Source organism: Mirounga leonina, unplaced genomic scaffold, assembly GCF_011800145.1.
Source record: "Mirounga leonina isolate KUSES-001 unplaced genomic scaffold, KU_Mleo_1.0 Mir_176, whole genome shotgun sequence".
Lineage (NCBI taxonomy): Eukaryota > Metazoa > Chordata > Mammalia > Carnivora > Phocidae > Mirounga > Mirounga leonina.
Genome location: NW_023270454.1, coordinates 17,486,908 through 17,510,024, shown reverse-complemented (window position 1 = coordinate 17,510,024; position 23,117 = coordinate 17,486,908). Strand labels below are relative to the sequence as shown.

Here is a 23,117-nt window from a genome sequence, read left to right as displayed (position 1 = left end):
AAACTCATGATCCCTAGATCAAGAGTCACATGCTCTTCCCACTGAGCCAGAGAGTTGCCCCCTGCATAAGATTTTTAAAAAGATAAAACTGGGGCACCCGGGTGGCTCAGTAGGTTGAGCGTCTGCCTTCAGCTCAGGTCATGATCTCCAGGTCCTGGGACTGAGCCCTGCGATGGGATTCCTGTTCAGCAGTGAGTCTGCTTCTCTTTCTCTCAATCTCTCTCTCTCCCCCCTTCTGCCTCTCCCCACTGCTCATTCTCTCTCACAAATAAAAATCTTAAATAAATAAATTAATTAATTAAATAAAAATAAAAAGACAAAACTATAGTGACAGGAAGCACATCAGTTGTTTCCTATAGTTGGTGGCAGATTGACTCCAAAGGGACAGCAAAAAACCCTTCCCCCAGTTTTATTGTAATATAATTACCACATAACATTGTACCAATTCAAGGCGTACAACATAATGACCTGATATATGTATATATGAAAAAATAATTATCACAAGAAGTTTGGTTAGCATGAATCATCATATACAGTTACAAATCTTTTTTTAAAGATTTATTTATTTATTTGACAGAGAGAGAGAGAGTGTGTGCACGCACAAGCAGGGGGAGTGGCAAGCAGAGGCAGAGGGAGAAGCAGGCTCCCCACAGAGCAGGTGGAGCCCGATGCGGGACTTGATCCAGGACCCCAGGATCATGACCTGGGCTGAAGGCAGTCATTTAACCAACTGAGCCACCCAGGTGCCCACAAATTTTGTTTTTCTTATTGTGAGATGAGAAAACTTAAGTGATGATGGGATAGTGCTATACCATGATTGCGGCAGTGGTTACATGACTACTTTGTCCATACTCATTGTGCTATACACTTAAGAGTAGTGACTTTCATTGTATTTAAATTGCAACTATTAATAAAACCAATTTCTAAAAAAGTTCTTGTTTGAAGACCTGGGTAGAATATTGTCCTATCAAGCATGTTGATAAAGACAGCACTTAAAAGGAGCTCCTTCACCTAGCCTAGTCTACTGTCCCCAGATGTAGTCTCTAAAATTAAAGGCAAAGGGAGTGTGATAGGCAGAATTTTAAAAGCTCCAAGGTTTCTTGCTTCCCTTACTGCTCCACCAGGCTTACAAATGCTATATAATCCCCAGCACTTTATATATGATGGATTTTATCTACACAATTAGGTGATGTTAAATGGGATGACTGACATTAAAATAGAGACATTATCCAGTGGGCCTGACCAATCACATGAGCCATTTATTTGTTTACATATTTATTCATCGATAGGAGATATTTGTGAGCTATTTCTTTTTTTTTAAACTGAAGTAATGTTGACATACAATATTATATTAGTTTCAGGTGTACAACTGAGTGATTCAGCATCTATTTCCATTACAAAATGATCCTACAGTAAGTCTAGTTACCATCTGTCACTATACATACTTATTACAACATAACTGACTATAAATCCTATGCTATAATTTATATCCCCATCACTTATTTATTTTATAACTGGAAGTTTGTACCACTTAATCCCCTTCACCTATTTTGTTCACCCTCTCACCCTTTGCCCCTCTGGCAGCCACCAATTTGTTCTCTGTATTTATGAGTCCATTTCTACTTTGTTTTTTAGATTCCATATTTAAATGAAGTCATACAGTTTATTGTCTTTCCCTAACTTATTTCACTTAGCATAACATCTTCTGGGTCTATCCATGTTAAGATTTCATTATTTTACATGGCTGAGTAGTATTCCTATGAGTGTGCATGTATGTGTGTGTGCATGCGCATGTATGTGTGTGTGTGTACACACATACAATATCTTCTTTATTCATTCATCTATCAATGGATACTTAGGTTGCTTCCATATCTTGGCTATTGTAAATAACGCTGCAATAAAGACAGGGGTGCATATATCTTTTTGAATTAGTATCTTTGTTTATTTGGGGTAAATAACCAGAAATGGAAATGCTAAGTCAGCTGGTATTTCTATTTTTAATTTTATGAGGAACTTCCATACTATTTTCCACAGTGGCTGCACCAATTTACATTACTGCTCAGAGCACAAGGGCTCTCTTTCCTCCATGTCCTCACCAACACTATTTCTTATTTTGACACTAGCCATTTTGACAGGTGTGAAGTAATATCACATGAGCTCTTTAATATCAGAGTTTTCTCCTGCTGGGTGTAGAAGTGGCAGTCAGGAATTTGAAGCATGGGAGGGGTTTGATGCACAAAAAGTTATCTGTTGCTGAGATGAAGGGGGCCACATGGCAAAGACCTGACAGTGGTCTCTTAGAAATGAGATGGACCCCTGGTCAAAAGGTAGTCAGACAATGAAGACCTCAATCCTTTAACAGCAAGAAAAAGAATTCTACCAACACTCTAAGCAGTGAAGAAGATCTTGCCCTACTTGAGCCTCAGATAAGGACACAGATGGCTGACACCATGATTTTAGCTTTATGAAACCATGAGCTGAGGATCCAGTTAAAACATGTCAGATTCCTGATCACAGAAACTGTAATAAATTTGTGTTGCTTTAAGCTACTAAGTTTATGGTAATTTGTTACACAGCAATAGAAAACTAATACAGAGAGGCAAACTTTAAATAGTACCTCTATCTCATTATAAAAAAGTTCTAACTTCAAACTTAAAATCTGTGAGGCCTTCCCAACAGTTAACTTTAGCTCTCACTTCTATTCATTGCCTCACATTACTAGTGTATATATTTTTATTCAACATTAAGATGATAAATTACTCTAGAGACAAACTACATCTGAGTAAGCTTTAATTAAGTAACCTTTAATTAATTAACCTACTACCCCAAAAATGTTTAACTGCCTTGTTTTTAAATTAGCAGATAGACAAAACTTAATATATGATGCAATACCCAATATAAAATAGAAAAATAGAAATTCTTCACTCTTACCCACATCTTTCTAAGGTAAAGTTTTATGTATACACTTAGTCATCTAGGGAATGAAGAAATTCTGTATAGTTTAACAAAATGGATCTTGGAAGGTCATATAAAAAATCAGTCAAAATGCACTGCTGATCTCTAAGTATTTAAGGGTTTTTTTTTAATGATAAGAAAATAAAAATACTAAATTCTGGGGGCGCCTGGGTGGCTCAGTCATTAAGCATCGGCCTTCAGCTCAGTTCATGATCCCAGGGTCCTGGCACAGAGCCCTGCATCAGGCTCCCCACTCCACAGGAAGCCTGCTTCTCCCTCTCTCACTCCCCCTGCTTGTGCTCCCTCTCTCGCTGTGTCTCTCTCTGTCAAAAAAAAATAAATAAAATCTTTAAAAAAAAAATACTAAATTCTGTTTGTAAGATGGCAACATGACACTATTGCTTCCCTTCTTGCAAAATCCTAGAAGAAAATTGTTTTAAGTGAATACATATCAGCACTCAAAAACAAGCAAAACTCTTGGTAGTCCCAAGTACATAAGGAACCCAGAGATAAAGAAAAGTATACAAAATCAGTTTTAAGTGAGAAATTTCCCTAGCAAAAGCATGTCAGAAAGAATACTATCACAGAAGATGTGAGCAGCATTAAGCATGCTCTCAGACTTGTTGGAAGCTAAGAACATGAGAAGGTCTAGGAGCAGACAACAGTGGTTGCAGTAAGAGGATTACCTCCATTGCATTACTCATCTCCACAAGCCAGAAAGCAGTTAGTTACCTTCAGATAGGAGTGACCAGAGAGGGCGTAGTGGTAAAAGACAGGCTAATCCTCTGAATGACTGGTTATAATGAAGAAGAATGAGAGTCTCCTTAGCCCAGAAAATAAACTGTTGAGGTATTTGCCTAACAGAATATCAATACCAGTTCCATCCATTCTCTACTCCCACTGAAAACTGTGCAGGGGACAGGTCAGTAACACTCTCCCATCTCACCAGGAGGTCATTCAAACAAAGGTAATGAACAATAAAATAGCCACTCCCAAATATGAATACTGTCAAGAACACCAAGGTTTGACGAATGCCAACACTGTGAAATAAGAGAACTCAAAAACGGAGGAAACCAATAATAGCACACTAAAAACAAGATTTTGCAATAACTGTAGTATTATCAGAAAAATGAGAATATGATTAAGGAGATTTAGGGGAAAACGAATTACATTTCATGGACATGAAAACACAAGTTTCTAAATCAAAAGAAGAAACTCATTAGGTGGGCTGAACTATAGAGTAGACAACACTTAAGACTATATTAGTGAGCTAAAAACCAGGCCTAGGAATATTTCTAAAATATAGCAGTAAGAGAGAAAGGCATAAAAAGGATGAGAAAGGGATAAAAAGGGTGAAACAGAAGTACAGACAAAAGGACATTTGATGAAAGTTCCAATCTATCCCTCTAATAGGCATTCTCTTAAGGAGAAAAAGAAAAGAAGCAGTAGCTGAAGCAATGGGGCCAAATCAGTTCTAGACTTAAGGCTGTTCTGGATCTGCCTTAGCAGAACTTAAAAGCAAACTCTGAAAGACTCAAAACCATTTCCTAGTTACTTAACTGCATCCCAGAATAAAGCCCCAACATACTTAAATATGAAAAAATCCAAAATTTTTATACACACACACAATACCTGGCATCCAATCATAAATTACGAGGTATGTGAAGAAGTAGGAAAAGACCGCAATGAAGAGAAAAATCAATCAGAAATGACAAAGATAACAGAATTATTAAAGGTCATTAAAGCAGCTATTATCTTCAAATTCAAGAATGTAGAGAAAAACATAAACATTATAAAGAGAGAAATGGAAAGTATAAAAATGACCCAAATAAACTTTAAGAAATAAAAAATACAAGATGAAAAAATTTTCTGAGATTAAAAAGAAATACAATGTTTGCATGGGATTAACAGATTAGACAAAGCAGAAGACAAGATTAATGAACCTGAAGATACAGAAATAAAAGCTATCCAAAATGAAAAATAGAAAAGAGAGTGAAAAAAAATGAACAGATCCTCAATGAGCTGTTGAAAGAGCATCACATGGTCTAGTGAATGGGTACTGAGAGTCTCAGAATCAGAGAACAGAAAAATATTTTTTAATAAATAGGTGAAATTCTTCCAAACTTGATGAAAATTGTAAATCCACAGATCCAAGAAACTCAGTGAATCCCAACAAAATAAACATGAAGAAAACTACACTAAGCTACACTGTAATCAAACTGTTTCCAGTGATAAAATGTTAAAAGTCAGTAGAGAAAAAAGACATATTACATATATAGGAAAAAGATAAGAATGACAGTGAACTTATCAGAAACAGACATGCCAGAAGATAACTAGAGAAACATCTTTAAAGTACAGAAAGAAAAAAATCTCAACCTATAATATTACACTCACCAAAAATATTTTTCAAAAAAGAAGGCAAAATAATTTTTCAGGCATACAAATGCTAAGCATATTCACCAACTGACCACTACTACAACTTATCATTTAAGCATGAGGACAAAATAGACAATTCCCAACATATCTTGGGAAGTTTCTGTCCAAAAGAATTGCCAGAGAATATTCTCCATCATAAAGAAAAATAAAGTGAGGGCAGAATAGTAGAATGTAATGATGAGGAGAGAAATATATAAATCTTGACAAGTCTAATAATTGTTTTAAAATATTTTAAATTAAAATCTAACTAAAATTCCAGATGCTATTAACTTTGGAGATATGGGGTAAGAGAAAACACAGGAGGTTCTCTTCTACTATCTACAGGAAGGATACAAATACAGATTAATTCCAAAATTAGAAAAACAAATTCATGCGTTAAAAATATAAAGGGTAACCATTAAAAAATATAAGTACATTTTGATGACATTATTTCAAAGAAAAATATCCTCAATTGAAATAATTAACTCACAAAGATACCACTTATGAACTTATAGTAGTTATAAATGTAATCCAAGTACACTACCATATAATTGACCTATTTTCTATGTTAGCAGGATGCTTCATGGTGTGGTGTGCTGATAGAAACAATCATCAGTTGTTCTGTGGACAAAAGGTCAAAAGGCATTTGTGCACCTCTACAAGTCAAAACTATTAAGTTTTAACTACTAAAATGATTATCTAAAAACTGTTAATATCTTCTTGGATACATGACTTAATTAAGTTAGCTGGCATAATGGAGGTTTTAATATACTTTTGCTTCTAATGTGTGTTTGAGAAAATACATAGTTACACTTATATTTATCAAAATGTTTCCCATTTTTCTTTTAAAATTCTTTGCTACTTAAAAGTATTTAAAACCAAAAGCATGTATGAAAAAACAAACCTAGCAATGTAAAAACTCATTTGTTTTAATATAAATATCTAGGTTGCTTTCTCTACTTCTCTTTTTAAAGGAAGATTACAGCTATGAACTTACTCCTAATTAACCAAATCATCGATAGAATTTCACCTTGGCATAAGATATGGCAGAAGACATATGGTAAAGACATTATCACAACTTTATACTCTGTAAAGTTTAAATGTTCGTAAAGATTTAGAATTCATTTATACCTACCTTGTTCCAGACCTTCACTTTGAATATTAATATGTTCAAAATCTCAAAAAAAAAAAATCGTACCATATGTCCTTCAGCTCGAGCTTTATTTTGCCGTGCTTCCCGTTTTCGTTGTAGGAACTCTTCTACTTGTTTAGCTCTTTCCACAGCTAGCTGCCCCTTTTGCCTGAGTAATTTGGACAAATAGCAAAGTCAGAAATTCTGAACATTAAGTATTTCAAAAAGTTAAAAATTAGACTTATTCTAAATGTTTTCTTTGTTGCAGAATATGAAATAAAACCTTCCCCTCTAATGAAAAAATAGCTACATATTTTACTACTACCTAAATCACATTCTTCACTATTTTAAATAGAAGTAAAATCTATACTACTACTCCAAATCTTATCAAGAAGGTTTCTCTCACATTTATTATTTTGGACTATATTTAATTATAGAAAAATCTCAATAGTTTCCCAGTAGTGAAACTTATCTCAGAACTCTGTACCAAATATATCTAAGGACCTTCTTTAAACAGCATTGAAGTAAAATTAATACAGTACAGTAGCAATTTCAAAACTGAAATACAAATTCAAAAATGAATAAAAAGTTTGTGAGTTTTCAAAATACAGTTAAAAAGCAATGTCTAAATTCCTTGAGTATCACAACTATTAAAAAGTAAAATGCAGGGCGCCTGGGTGGCTCAGTTAGTTAAGCGACTGCCTTCAGCTCAGGTCATGATCCTGGAGTCCCGGGATCGAGTCCCACATCGGGCTCCCTGCTCAGCAGGGAGTCTGCTTCTCCCTCTGACCCTCCTCCCTCTCATGCTCTCTGTCTCTCATTCTTTCTCTCAAATAAATAAATAAAATCTTTAAAAAAAAAAAAAGTAAAATGCACAGGTTATATTTCTGTATCTTTCTCTGACAATTATAAAAGAATGTAAACATGTTGAGTTTAAACTACAAATAAAAAATATAAGGGCACCTGGCTGGTTCAGTTGGTTAAGCATTGACTCTTGATTTCTGCTCAGGTCATGATCTCAGGGTTGTGAGACTGAGGCCTGAGTCGGGCTCTGCACTGGGTGTGGACCTTGCTTAAGATTCCCTCTACCCCTCTCCCTCTGCGCCTCCCATCCCTGCTGGCATGTGCTCCCTCTCTCTAAATATTTTTTTAAATTTTAAAAATTTAGGTTTTAGTTTAAAATATATATATAAACATTTGTTGAACATCTAATATATACTATACCTGTTCTATTGTACCTAATATATATTGTGCCTTTTACATATTATGCCTGTCTGTTAATGTATTTTGAAAGATACAAAAATAAATAAAACCCAGCCCCAACAATCAGAGACCTCATAGCATAATATCAACTGCAGTTAATTTTGGAGGTGAGTTAAAAAGATGAACAAGTGATTGGCTGTGCTTCCACTCAGATTTTGGATACTAAGGCACACAAACTTGCTACAGCCTCTCTTTAAGATCATAACTATGTTCTGAATAATACATGAAGTAATGTCTTTCCTGTCTTCCAAAAGATTTAAACACTTCCTGATTTCCATCATTGGAATTTTCTAAGATTAGATAATTCCAATAACTGGTTAAGAGTCTTTTATTATGACTGTCAGGTGTATGTAGGTAGCTAACTCCTAATCTAGTTCCACATCACCAAATTCAGAAATGTACTTCATAACCCATGGTAGTTTGAGTAGATTAAGAACAATGAATAAGAAATTTGTTTATGCCTCTGTAGTGCACATGTGCTATCCTCTAGCAGTCATACTATGCACCGTATAATTATGAGATTAATATCTAGTCTGGATGCAACATACCTCCCTGCATATATCCAGGCAAGGCTGTATCCTAGTCAGCTATAGTCCCTTTATATAAGGTTGGGCCTGAAGAGGGCCCATAAACTTTAAGAGGATATGACACTCAGACATGTAATCTGAAGCTGCATGTCTACGGGTAAGGCTCTTTTGGGGGGGGTCCTGGAAGCTTACACCACCACTTACAACTAAATAAAATTGCTGATCTCTCTGCTTTGTATCCTGACTGCATCTCTGACCTTTATAAAAGTAAAACATGTTTCATTTCCCATTCTAAGATACCATGTCCAATGTTTGTCAGTCTAAACCTCCAACTGACGTATGTTAATACAACAGCTGCACAGAATTATTTTAGTAAAACCTGGTCATATATATAATCGTTTTAATTTATAGATTTTCATACCATTTAAATATATAAAGTACTCCTGTTCTATTTATTTATATGATTTATAGGTTTAGCTTCACTGAATAGTCTTTTCCTAAGCTGGTTTAAATAAGCAGGTTTACATAAATCACTGCTTTCAATCACAAACTTAAAACCTGTAGTGATTTTTGCTTAACATTATTTCTTTTCGCCTCTCATTTATTAAACAAATACTTATTAAGTGTCAACTATTTGCCAGTATTATACTATATCTGTCTTTGAAGATGTAAAGATGTATAAAACAGAGTTCCAAAAATGCAAGGTTGATTCAATATACAAAAATGAGAGTAATGAATCTTATTAATAGAAGGACAAAATCAGTTTAATTAATTCTATGACCCCTCATAACACTTAAAAACCTATAAGTAAACTGTCTTTATTTTTCACATTTGTTTACTACTTCATATACACTAAAATAAGAACCCATACTTATATTCTTATTCCTCTCTAAAACAGTAAAACTGCTAAACTATTGGCACAAACTGTTCATGCTACCTTCATAGAAATAAACCAGAAATAGTCAATTTATTCAATGGTCATTTTCTTCCTTAAACATTATTAAGAATTCATAGCACATACTATTTTAGACAAATTAAACACTCTATCGTCTCCATCTTTTGAGTTCCAAAATTACTCCACTTAAAATCAGTAAAACAGGGCACCTGGGTGGCTCAGTTGGTTGAGCGACTGCCTTCGGCTCAGGTCATGATCCTGGAGTCCCGGGAAGGAGTCCCATATCGGGCTCCTTGCTTAGCAGGGGGTCTGCTTCTCCCTCTGACCCTCCCCCATCTCATGTGCTCTCTCTCTCTCATTCTCTCTCTCTCAAATAAATAAAATCTTTAAAAAACAAATCAGTAAAACAATAATCTAGATTAATAGTAAAGTAATAACATAAACACTATATAAACCACAATTACTATATAAATATATAAACCTAAGAAATTAGGAATTAGCAAAATAAAATACAGAGACATTAAAATGAGTTAAAAAGAAGTAATTATTCTAAGACAACCCCTTTTTTCATCCTGAAAAGAGAGGGGGGAAAAAAAGGAGTAAGTTCTTCCCTTTCCTTTTCTTATTACAAAGGCATGAATAAGTGCCAACATCTGGGTAGGTTACTTCACATCCATGGCTCAGATCCTTTACGGGTAAGGGATATTTAAAAATTTTAAAGGATGATTATGGGTGATTAAGAGGTAAAAACAACACAAAAATAAGTAGCAATCCAGGTAGAAGAAATAATCTGAGAAATAAAAAATGAGTCAATATGGTTTAAGGTAGAAGAGCTGGAGTGGTATAGAGTTAAGGAGATGAGAAAAGAATGTAGGGGGTTTACTCATTAAGCTTCCTCCTCTGTTTAAGTGGCATAATGTCAATCTGATGGAATGGAACTGCTGTCAGCTTTACCCAAATTAAATGATGCAATAGAAAGAAAAAGACTTGGAAAAATAAAAGCACCCATAAAACGTAAATGTTAAGAGGCACTCAATAGTTTTATAAAATGGTCTTACATGGCTCAGGCTCTAATATTAAAAAACTAATTGAATGTAAGTTCATCAGCTGCAACAGTGTACCACTCTGATGGGGGATGCTGATAAGGGGGAAGGCCTTGTAAATGTGGGGACGGAGATAATAGATGGGAAATCTCTGTACCTTCTCTCTCAGTTTTGCTGTAAACCTAAAACTGCTCTAAAAGAAGTCTTTTTTTTTTTTTTAAAGATTTTATTTATTTATTTGAGACAGAGAGAACGAGAGACAGAGAGCATGAGAGGGAGGAGGGTCAGAGGGAGAAGCAGACTCCCTGCCGAGCAGGGAGCCCGACGCCGGACTCGATCCCGGGACTCCAGGATCATGACCCGAGCCGAAGGCAGTCGCTTAACCAACTCAGCCACCCAGGCGCCCCTGCTCTAAAAGAAGTCTTAAAGAAAAAGCTAATTGAAGAGGCGTGTTAAGACAGATACAAGCAAAGTCAGACTGGCCAGAGTTATTGATAATAAGGGAAGAGGAAAAATAGGTAAAGCCATAAAGAGGGGAGCAGGCAAATAGGGGCGATCCAAAATATAAGAAGAGAGAATTTGAAAGAGTGAGTTGACCATAAATATCAATTTGCTGATTCAGTTTGAATTAGGGAAAAGAACTGACCAGAAAAGACAATGACATACAAATTACAATAAAACCAGTTATTATGACAGTGTGGAGAAAATGTTCTTTAATGCCAATGGCCACTAAAATGTACAAGACAAAAGAATCATAATATTTAAATGGGAGGAGACCTTAAGTACTAACTAGTCTAACTTCTTGATGAATAAAGCATTCCTCTATTCCCATCTGGATATACCTGACACATGGTCATTCAAACCTCTAGTTTAATAGCTTCAGTTTGAGGACATTCATTAAATCCCATGACAGGCCAGCCACTGAACAGCCCTCATATTGGGCTAAAATCAGTTCCTCAACTTCTCCGAGTCATAATAATTCTACATGGTGGAAATATATATAAGTCTAATTTCTCTTTTACATGAAAAGCCATCCAATTTTTCTAGGCTTGCTCCTTTAAGCATGTTTTCTTTAATGGTGGTTAAATTCTCCCAGCTTCTTTAATTTTCCTAATAAATTGTTTTAATCCTCACTAAAGTCAATATGGCACAACAGTCAAGTGAGTGAACTTTGGAAACAAACTGTCCACTTTCGACTTCTGGTTTTACTAATAAATAGTTACGTGGCCTTCAAAAAATTATTTGTTTATGCAGTACCTCAATTTCTTAATCTGTAAAACAGGGAAAATTTTAATACCTGCCCCATGGCATTGCTGATAAATAAATGAGTTAATACTATGGTCAATTCCCATTATTCAGAGTAGTCATGTTCTGTAAGGTCACCATGAACACTGAATTAGCCAATACTGAACCACCACCCCTAGGAAAAATACAGGGTTATGTTCCTATGAGCCTCTTGTTACAATATCTTCCACAATGGATTGATATATAACACTGTTTTATGTGTGTTTCTATTTAAAGACGCCTTATTTAATGTATATAACCTGAACTCTCGTCTCGGCCAACAACACGGGCAACAACACTCTTTCTCACAATGGAGCAAAGCTTATTTGACACAAATATTTTCTCCATGAGATACATCACAGCCTTCCTGCACTTAGGAACATCAGACAGCACTTCAGTGCTGTTTGAGGGCCATTTTAATCAGTGAAATCACCAAGATGATGCACAAAAATGCAAAGTTCGGTAATAAATACACCACTACAACTACATTTGTTTATGAGTGCTGAAACAAGAAAGCAAAGCATCACCTTTTCAAACTCAGATTGGAATACATGCACCAGACAACTCAAAATTTTTTGCTGCTCTGTACACATCCACGAATGTCCATGAAAGCACTGGGAGTACTGATTGTGGGGTTGTATATAAATTTTAGCAAGTAGTCAAATTCATAAACACACACTCCACAAATAATGTGAATTGACTATATATGTAAATTACTTCAAACTGGTCTTGGCAGAAAGTGCCCAACTAAATATTAGCTCCTATTTTTATTATCATTATCATCATCTTCATAAATTGCTATTCTTATAGGTGCCTAGTTTATCAATATCCTTTTACGTAACCAGTATAGAATATAGTGAAAACTTCACCTCCTCTACTACTTTAATTTCAAATTTTGTATTTTTAAAAAACTTCTGGTACTGGCCTAAAAAGCTACTGGTACTGGCCAGAGCGTAATAAAATGGGCACTATCACATATTGTTAGATTGAACATAAATTGGTACAGTTTTTCCAAACAGAAATTTAGTTATATTTAGTTAATAATATTTAGTTAGTTATATTTAGCTAATATTTAGTTAATATTTAGTTAATAAATATAGTTAAGTAAATTTAATATATTAATATTTCTTTCTAGAATCTTCACCAAGAACATAACTGACCAACTTCTGTAATCCAATAATTGTACTTCTAAGATTTTATTATACAGAAATGAAGAACAAAAAATAAAATTTGGCAAAAAAAATTAAAAATTACAAACAATGGATTACAGTAGGAGATTTGTTACATAAATTATGGTAATTCAGGCCCTGGAATCGTACAGAGACATAAAAATTCCCTTGAAAACAATTTTAGCATGGGAAAATGTTATGGTAAAAATGTTAAATAAAAATTGATTAGGGGCGCCTGGGTGGCTCAGTTGGTTAAGCGACTGCCTTCGGCTCAGGTCATGATCCTGGAGTCCCTGGATCGAGTCCCGCATCGGGCTCCCTGCTCGGCGAGGAGCCTGCTTCTCTCTCTAACCCTCCCCCCTCTCATGTACTCTCTCTCTCATTCTCGCTCTCTCAAATAAATAAATAAATCTTAAAAAAAAAAAAAATTGATTAAAAAAAAAAAAACCCCAACCAGAAACAAATTTGTACATACGATTTGGTCTCCACTAACTAAACAAAAAAATACAAAGAAAACGGACCCAAGTCTTCACAGGAACTGCCTCTGTAGAGTAAGTAGTGACTTCCATTCCTGCTTCTAACACCCTCCATATGCTTCATAATTTTTCTGAAACTAACCTGTATCACTTTGGCAAGCAGAAAAACAAGACAAAAAACCCACTTGTAACTTTCCTTTGGGGTTTCTTTTTCCATGAACAAAATGGAGAGAAAAGAGGTATGAATGTTTGGTTAAGAAACTGTGGCAAGAGCCGAGATGCCCTTCAACAAATGAATGGATAAAGAAGATGTGGTCCATATATACAATGGAATATTACTCAGCCATCAGAAAGGATGAATAGCCAACTTTTACATCAACATGGATGGGACTGGAGGAGATTATGCTAAGTGAAATAAGTCAAGCAGAGAAAGTCAATTATCATATGGTTTCACTTATTTGTGGAACAAAAGGAATAGCATGGAGGACATTAGGAGAAGGAAGGGAAAAATGAAGGGGGGGGAATGAACCATGAGAGACTATGGACTCTGAGAAACAAACTGAGGGTTTTAGAGGGGAGGAGGGTGGGGGGATAGGTTAGCCTGGTGATGGGTATTAAGGAAGGCACGTACTGCATGGAGCAGTGGGTGTTATATGAAAACAATGAATCGTGGATCACTACATCAAAACACTAATGATGTATTGTATGGTGACTAATATAACATAATTAAATTAAATTAAATTTAAAAAAAAGAATCCTATGTGAGGGCGCCTGGGTAGCTCAGTCAGTTAAGCATCTGCCTTCTGCTCAGGTCATGATCTTGGGATCCTGGGATGGAGCCCCATGTCGGGCTCCCTGGTCAGCAGGGAGTCTGCTTCTCCCTCTCCCTCTACCCACCTGCCACTCGTGCTCTTTCTCTCTCTCTCTCAAATAAATAAATAAAATATTTTTTAAAAAACCCAACTCAAGGTCATGATCCCAGGGTCCTGGGATGGAGCCTGCTTCTCCCTCTCCCTCTACCACTCCCCCTGCTTGTGTTCTCTCTCAAATAAATAAAATCATAAAGGAAAAAAAAAAAAGAATCCTATGTGAAAGGGAGATGACAAGGTACTTAGCTTCTAGCATTTTTAAAATAGGAAATAGGTGAGTACTCTTGAACTCAGCAAGGGAACTTCAGAATGAGAAGGGAAAAAAAAAAGAATAAATGCTTTTGAGTAAAGCAAAACATTGAGGAGCAAAGATAATAGCTTAAGTTTGAGGGGGCTGTAAAAGTTGTTGATCATGACAGTGGAAAAGGACTACAGCATAATATAAATATGAAACAATGAGTATTATGAAGCATGGAATTCGGAGAATATCATACACACAGCAGTTAAATCTTTTCCTTACCAATGATTACTAGTTATAAAAGATAAGGGTATTTATATTCTTATAACACAGTATAATTATACTAGGTTCAAGGCTTTTCTACTGATTTTCTTTTCATTTACAAGGAGTTTGCAGGAGAGAAGCATATCTTTGATACATGTTTTAAACTTGCTTCTTTTTCCCTAATTTAACCTATTGTGAATATATACTCCACCAGGATCTGAAATTAGGAGAAATAAACTTGACTGCTCAGTATTAAATTGTAAAATCAACACACTTAAAAAGAAAAAAAGAGAGGAGCTGTAAACCTAATGAGACACAATGGCTTGCTGACAAAGGCAAGGTTTTGTTGAGACCTGATCACACTAACATGTACAAATAAAAAAATAAACTTATGAGGATGATAGTAGTAAATGCAAAGGTAATGGTGAGAGAGATGAAGGGTGCCCAAAAAGCTCCCCCTGGAGCTATACAAACAATGACCAAGGAGGGAATGCTCAACTCACCCTCGAGGCCTCTTCACACAGGCTCATTTCTACTACAGAGAGGCATGTGTCCAGATGTGAGAGCATCTCATAAGACCAACTAATTCAGGCTTAGAACAGCAGTAATGACTAGCCAGTATTCTTTCTCTGACCAGTGGTATTCTATCACTAAGTTTTCAATAGTCGTGAATAATATAAAGAAATGACTACCTTATTTCTAATCCAAATCCAAATTTATTTAATCTAGAGGATAATCAGTACTCTAAGATTATGTCATCCTACTTTTTTCACATTAAAATGTCCATTCTCTTGGGGCGCCTATGTGGCTCAGTCGGTTAAGTGTCTGAGCCTTTTTTTTAAAGGTTTATTTTTTTTATTTGAGACAGACACAGAGAGAGAGTGCATGCAGCAGGGAGGGGCAGAGGGAGAGGGAGAATCTAGAGCAGACTCCCCACCAGTGCTGATCCCAACACGAGGTTCAATCTCACAACCCTGAGATCATGAGCTGAGCCAAAATCAAGAGTCGGACACTTAACCGACTGAGCCACCCAGGGGCCCTTGCCTCTGACTCCTGATCTCAGCTCAGGTCTTGATCTCAGGGGTCATGAGTTCAAGCCCCGTTTTGGGATCCATGCTGAGAGTGGAGCCTACTTAAAAAGAAAAAAAATGTCCATTCTTTTATCAAAGGATGGAATTAGGGCTTACAACTTTTTGTTTTTTAAATGATGGGGCTGATAACTTTTTTTTTAATGAACTTACCTGGCAAAATTACAAGTTGGAATTCCTCAAGCAGGTCCTCAATTTTATTTTATAGACCTAATAAATAACTGTTAACATAAACCAAGGCCAGAATAATGAACAGGCATTAGCCAGGCAAAGTGGGCAGAGGTGAAGGTATGCTAGGCAGGGGGAGCAGCAGATGCAAAGGAACAAGGATGAAAAAAAAATGTCTTTTATCTCTTCACTCCCAGAAGTAGAGAAAGCAGGAGCACCAGATAAGGAGTACAGAGTCCTCTATGAGACCTTATAGGCCATTTAGGGAGTATAATTTGATCCACAGGGCAAGGAAGGGTCATTAGTCCATTTTTTTAAATGTATGCTATTTATAAACCTTTTTCAAGTATATATTTATTTGGTCAGATAATTTTTCAGACTCAAAAGTACATCAAATTCATTCCAGTTAAATTTTATCCAATTCAAGTTCACTGTAGCTATGGTCTACTGAGATTATTTTGTTTCCTAATCAATCTTACCACATATTTACTATTTCTTTCCACTTTATATCTTCTAGAAATATGATAACTATATCCTTTAAATGTTTTTTTCTATGCCCCCCCTTAAACAGTGAGATTAGTTTAAGGAGGACAACACTCTAAAAATTTTTTATTTGGGCGACATGAAAATATTAATTAGCATCCTCTGAATATAACAGTATATTGCTGTAGGTACTACTAGGTGTCTAATTTTTTCACACTGCCTCTAGGCCAACAAAAATACCTAGCATTTCATTTATTAGTTAGGTCCAAACTGTTTAAGAGTACTGGTCTGTGCTTTGTCCAAAAGACATAGTTCTGGGGCGCCTGGGTGGCTCAGTTGTTAAGCGTTTGCCTTCGGCTCAGGTCATGATCCCAGGGTCCTGGGATCGAGCCCCACATTGGGCTCCCCACTCGGCGGGAAGCCTGCTACTCCCTCTCCCATTCCCCCTGCCTGTGTTCCTTCTCTCGCTATGTCTCTGTCAAATAAATAAATAAAATCTTTAAATTAAAAAAAAAAAGACATAGCTGTGTTTCCTTCAAAATTATAAAATATCCAAGGCACTATGATGCTCCAGGTTGCCTCACCATACAGTTTGCAAACTAAAGTTCCAGCCTATAACTCTAACAACAACAAAAAATTTATTTGACATAATCTGTTCTGTGTGAATTTATACTTTGTCAGAGTGATTATGCTTCCTCCTAAGATATCTGCAGGTATTGCTTTTAATCTGGCCAGGGATCAAGATGAAGAAAACTGGTCTAGTTTACAGAATATGTTTTTTGAAAATCATATGATATTTGATGATCTTCAGTTTTCTGCCAATTTTCCTGTTTTCCATGTCCTCAAATAAAATCAAACTAAATTCAGTGACTGGAAAACAGTATGGAGGTTCCTCAAAAAGTTGAAAATAGAGCTACCATATGGTCCAGCAATTGCACTAGTGGGTATTTAATCCCAAAGATACAAATGTAGGGATCCGAAGGGGTACATGCACCCCGATGTTTATAGCAGCAATGTCCACAATAGCCAACCTATGGAAAGAGCCAAGATGTCCATCAACAGATGAATGGATAAAGAAGATGTGGTATAAATACACATTGGAATATTATGCAGCCATCAAAAAGAATGAAATCTTGCCATTTGCAACGATGTGGATGGAACTGGAGGGTATTATGCTGAGCGCAATAACTCAGTCAGAGAAAGACATGTATCAAATGACCTCACTGATATGAGGAATTCTCAATCTCAGGAAACAAACTGAGGGTTGCTGGAGTGGTGGGGGGTGGGAGGGATGGGGTAGCTGGGTGATAGACATTGGGGGGGGGCATGTGCTATGGTTGGCACTGTGAATTGTGTAAGACTGTTGAATCACAGACCTATACCTCTGAAACAAATACTACATTATATGTAAAAAAAAAAAAAAAAAGAAGAAGATAGCAGGAAGGGAAGAATGAAGGGGGGGAATCGGAGGGGGAGACGAACCACGAGAGACTATGGACTCTGAGAAACAAACTGAGGGTTCTAGAGGGGAGGGGGGTGGGGGGATGGGTTGGCCTGGTGATGGCTATTAAAGAGGGCACGTACTGCATGGAGCACTGGGTGTTATACGCAAACAATGAATCATGGAACACTACATCAAAAACTAATGATGTAATGTATGGTGATTAACATAATATAATAAAAAAATAAATACAAATAAATTCAGTGAGTATACATGAAAGTTCATGCAGTTATTGACACCATGTTAAATGTTTAAAGTACCCAATATTTTAAAATTTTATAACCAACTAAAGCAATAACTTTTTAGTTTGTTCACTAGCAGTAGCTCAAGAAGCTGATAAATCTTCATGAGAGAGTGTTTAAGGGGCACCTGGATGGCTCAGTCAGTTAAGCATCTGCCTTTGGCTCAGGTCATGATCCTGGGGTCCTGGGACTGAGCCCGGCATTGGACTCCCCACTGAGCGGGGAGCCTATTTCTCCCTCTCTTCCCTATTTGTGCTCTATCTCTATTGCTATCTCTGTCTCTCTGAAATAAAATCTTTAAAAAAAGAGAGAGAAAGAGAGCATTTAAAGAGAACTCTACAGTCAGATGGACTTAGTTTAAATCCGAGCCCTACCACTTACTAGCTGACTGACCATGCACAAGTTTTAAATTTCTGTAAATCCTAATTTCTTCATCTTTATTTTTTTTAAAAGATTTTTATTTATTTATTTGAGAGAGAGAGAGTGACAGAGATAGCGAGAGAGAGTAGGAGCAGGGAGGAGAGGGAGAAGCAGGCTCCCCACTGAGCAGGGAGCCCGATGTGGGGCTCGATCCCAGGACCCTGGGATCATGACCTGAGCCAAAGGCAGATGCTTAACTGACTGAGCCACCCAGGCGGCCAATTTCTTCATCTTTATTAAAAGAATAATACCTAATTCAAAGGGATGCTGTGACGAATAAATACAACTTGGTATATAATAAGTGTTCAAAAATACCTACCATCATTAATAATAATAACAATAATTTCATGGGGCGCCTGGGTGGCTCAGTCATTAAGCATGTGTCTTCGGCTCAGGTCATGATCCCAGCATCCTGGGATCGAGCCCCGCATTGGGCTCTCTGCTCCGCGGGAAGCTTGTTTCTCCCTCTCCCACTCCCCCTGCTTGTGTTCCTGCTCTCGCTATCTCTCCCTCTGTCAAATAAATAAAATCTTTAAAAAAAAAAAAAAAAGAACAATAATTTCATGCAACAGGGACACCTGGGTGGCTCAGTCAGTTAAGCGTCTGCCTTCGGCTCAGGTCATGATCCCAGGGTCCTGGGATCGAGCCCCACATCAGGCTCCCTGCTCAGTGGGGAGTCTGTTTCTCCATCTCCCTCTGCCTGCTGCTCTGCCTACTTGTCCTCTCTCTCTCTGTTAAATAAATAATCTATAAAAAAAAATAATAATTTCATGCAACATAAGAAAATGTCTGTCTGAATACTGCTAAGCCCAGAGTTGATATAAATGAAATAAAAATGATCTCATAACCACAAATGATTTAAAACTGAAAATTAAAATAGTGAAACTGTATCTAATGCAAAACAAAGTTTGAATGGAAGGTGTGGTATAGTGGAAGAAGTAGCTTAAGATAATTTGAAACTCAAATATATGCAAATATATTTGCATATATGCAAATATTCAAGGTTATAATAGGAGTTTGATAAAAAATGGCCCAATGTAGTCCATTATTTGTCATTCCAATTGTGAATAACCAAGAAATATTCTGGAAGTTGAACAATGTGAAGAAACATAACACAGTTTTCCCTATTTTCTTTATACTATACTTATTTATTTTAGATTTAATATAAAGCAAAATAAAGCCAAATTAAATACTAGAAAGATCCATAACATCACAGGATAAAAGCCACACAAAAATTTGCTTTCCCATTTCATCAAAAAAACTCATATTGTGAGTTGGTAGCCTTCCTTTCTCAAAAATAGACTCTACAATTAGCTTAATATTTTAGGCTACTGTATAATTCATAATGTTAATTTATATTCACCTCATTTATTTACCTCTGCTCACCTACATTTTAATCATCTTTTATAATTAAGGGGAATCATAAAGATGTTTATTACATTCGAAAGTATTCTCCTGGGGCGCCTGGGTGGCTCAGTCATTAAGCATCTGCCTTTGGCTCAGGTCATGATCCCAGGGTCCTGGGATCGAGCCCCACATTGGGCTCCCTGCTCAGCGGGAAGCCTGCTTCTCCCTCTCTCACTCCCCCTGCTTGTGTTCCCTCTCTCGGTGTCTCTCTCTATCAAATAAATAAAAATCTTAAAAAAAAAAAAGTATTCTCCTTAAAATGACACAAAAAAGGCAATGTAACTAAATTTTCACAAAATGCTATCTACTTTTTTTAAACAGGTGTTTTATAGAAAAAATGGGAATATCTAGGAAAACCTGTATGCATACTTAAGAAAAAAGGAACCGTGAAAATTAAAACTAATGATTACTATCATATTAAATTAATTCACTGGAAGAAAAGGAAAAATCTGATGAACAAGATCATGGAGTTATCAACCAGAGACAAATGTAAGAAAACAAGCCAAAACAACAAAAAGTGGGGGCGCCTGGGTGGCTCAGTTGGTTAAGCGACTGCCTTCGGCTCAGGTCATGATCCTGGAGTCCCTGGATCGAGTCCCGCATCGGGCTCCCTGCTCAGCAGGGAGTCTGCTTCTCCCTCTCCCACTCCCCCTGCTTGTGTTCCCTCTCTCGCTGTGTCTTTCTCTTTCAAATAAATAAATAAAATCTTAAAAAAAAAAACCAACAAAAAGTGGGATTCTATGGAGAAAAAAAAGACAAAAAAGACATGCTTTGAAATTTTGCATAAAGTGTGATTCCATTTAAATATATTCTGATTCATTTAAAGCAAGTGGAAGAGGTACATGTTTGCCAAATGTAATCAAAGGCCAAATTTGCACCTGAGAAAAATTATTGCATCCAGAAGGCAACAAAATATTCTTTGCAATCAATACAGAAGACATTTCCAAAGTATAGGTTCTAAGCTATATAGGTCATAAGACAAAATTACACACAAGAATCAATTTATGGATCATCACAGTTCAACCTGTTTACATTGGCTTGTTTAGACATGATTGTCAATCTTTTCAAAGCATTTTCTAAGAGCATCAGCATTTGGGAAATGGTGATGAACTGTAGCCCCTTAGGAAATCCTAGATGTTTTTCAGGTGAAATTCCTCTGTAGATAAACATGCAAAATGACTTTCATTATTTTCTCTGAAGCAAAGCATAAGCAACTTCTGCAGAACACAGCCATACCTTTCTGGATGTCTTCGGCCATATATCTCTCCTTTCCATTTAGTTTCATTATTTTCTGCTCTTTGTTGCTGCATTTGATCAAAAATAGCATGATAATGTTCATACTGTCCTCGAGAAGAAAAAGATGATGGAGCCACAGCCCCTCCACTGCCAAAAAAGGGAGCCTAGGAATTAAACAAACAGCTCTCACATGTTTATCTCATAAGGCCCAAAAGGCCTGTACTACTCTCAAAAAAAAAAAGTTTTTTTTCAACACTTGACTTTTAAAAAGCAATGAGCTAATCTGAACATATTGATAAACAGACAACCCAAACCAAAATGTTTTCCTACTATATTATAACCATTAACAATCAAAAAGTAGTGTACTTTGTTACTAAGAATAAAGCATAATTTAAGAAAAATATAAAAAGACATTAAAACTGTAAATATTGAAAAGTCTGGTCTTCATAAGTTTTGAAACAAGTTTCTAGTACATATTTTATGATGCCATTCTATTAAGTTTAAATATATACAATTTATAAGTAAAGCAGAGTGTACTGTAGTAACACTCAAAATTATATTTAACAAGAACATTTCAATATAGTCTTTAATATACCTCAAATCCTTCAACTCCACAATAAGGATATAAATACCATTGAAACATATTCTAGATGTAAATAAAAAAAAGCAAAACATCATATCTATCCTTAATCAGTTTATAAACAAGTTGGGAAACAAAGCACAAAACTAGAAAAACATTCCATGCCTGTGATAAATCAATGGTAATAGGCACATGCTAAAGTAGTAAGTACTGAGACTGAGCAACTTTCACAAAATAGAAAAAAAACTTACCAGAAATAAAAATTTCTCAAAAGAAAAAAAAAAAGGCACTGGAGAAAGATACTGTTCAACCCAGTCTTGAAAGCAATGTAACAAAGATAGATTGAATGATTAAATATGAGCCAGGGTATTGAAGTAAAAAGAAGCGATGTATGTATAATATTTGGGTGTTGACAGCAGGAGGAGAAAGAGATTATGCAAACAAATATGAAAAGAAGGCAGGCATTGGTCATAAAAGGCTAGTATATCTAATTGATATACTTTAAGATCATATAATAAAGGACAACAGAAAGCATTTATAAACTTTCTGAGAGGTGTAGCACAGCAAAACAGTTTTTAGGAAGGTGAGTCAAATTATGCATGATAAGCAGGAATAAGAGAGAGAATAAGGTAGAGGAAGTAATCCAAAGGCTTACTGCACAGATGCCAAAGCCACAAGCCTAGAAATAAAGAAAAGCAATCAATGAAAAAGGGAAGGGAGCTGTGGATTCTCTTGGGGAATAACACATATTAAAGGCAGACATAAGGCCACAACTACAGAGACAAGCATGTGGAAAACTCAGAGTTAGAAAACAGAGATGTCAGACAAGGATGAGAATTTTAAAAGTAAGTGTGTAGGGGGAGGAGCAAGATGGCAGAGGAGTAGGAGACCTAAATTTCGTCTGGTCAAAGGAATTCAGCTAGATAGGGATCAAACCATTCTGAACACCTACGAACTCAATAGGAGATCAAGGAAAATAGCAGCAACTCTCTGAACAGAAAACTCTCTGGACAAAAAAGCGACCACTTTCTGGAAGGTAGGATGTGCGGAGAAGTGAATCCGAGGCGATATTTGGGAGGATAGACGGCGGGGGAGGGGGCCTCCGTCGGCCACTTCCGGCAAGTGATAGAGCAGCAGAGCACAAAATCGGAACTTTTATAAGTCTGCTCTGCTGAGGGACGTCGCTCCAGTGGCTAAGTGGGGGGGGTTCCTTGCTGGGACAGTGTGGTCTCAGGACCCTCGGGGTCAGAGAAAGAACGGGGGTGCCTGAGTGCGGCAGAGCTCCCAGGAATCAGAGCAGGGAGGCCGGCTGCAAAGATGGAGCCAAGGAGTGGGCTCTCAGCTCTGGGTTGCCATAAACCATGATCCGCGACACAGGCCACTGCCCTTCCAGCAGGGACCCAACAAGCAGCAGATCCAGGGAGACTCCCCTTCCTCCCCCAGAAGGAGCACCGCAGGAGCA

The 23,117-nt window shown here is 36.6% G+C and overlaps 1 protein-coding gene across 7 annotated transcripts in view; it reads right to left on the bottom strand.

Moving 5' to 3' along the window:
- NEK1 (NIMA related kinase 1) overlaps nucleotides 1-23,117 on the bottom strand; it is a 274,969-nt gene that overhangs the window by 171,489 nt on the left and 80,363 nt on the right. For all 7 annotated transcript variants that reach the window (XM_035022727.1, XM_035022725.1, XM_035022721.1 and 4 more), the window contains 2 exons: nucleotides 21,076-21,239; nucleotides 6,569-6,671 (listed from right to left, as the gene is read on the bottom strand). In XM_035022727.1, the coding sequence (XP_034878618.1) occupies nucleotides 6,569-6,671; nucleotides 21,076-21,239 (267 nt within the window). The remainder of the gene's footprint in view (nucleotides 1-6,568; nucleotides 6,672-21,075; nucleotides 21,240-23,117) is intronic.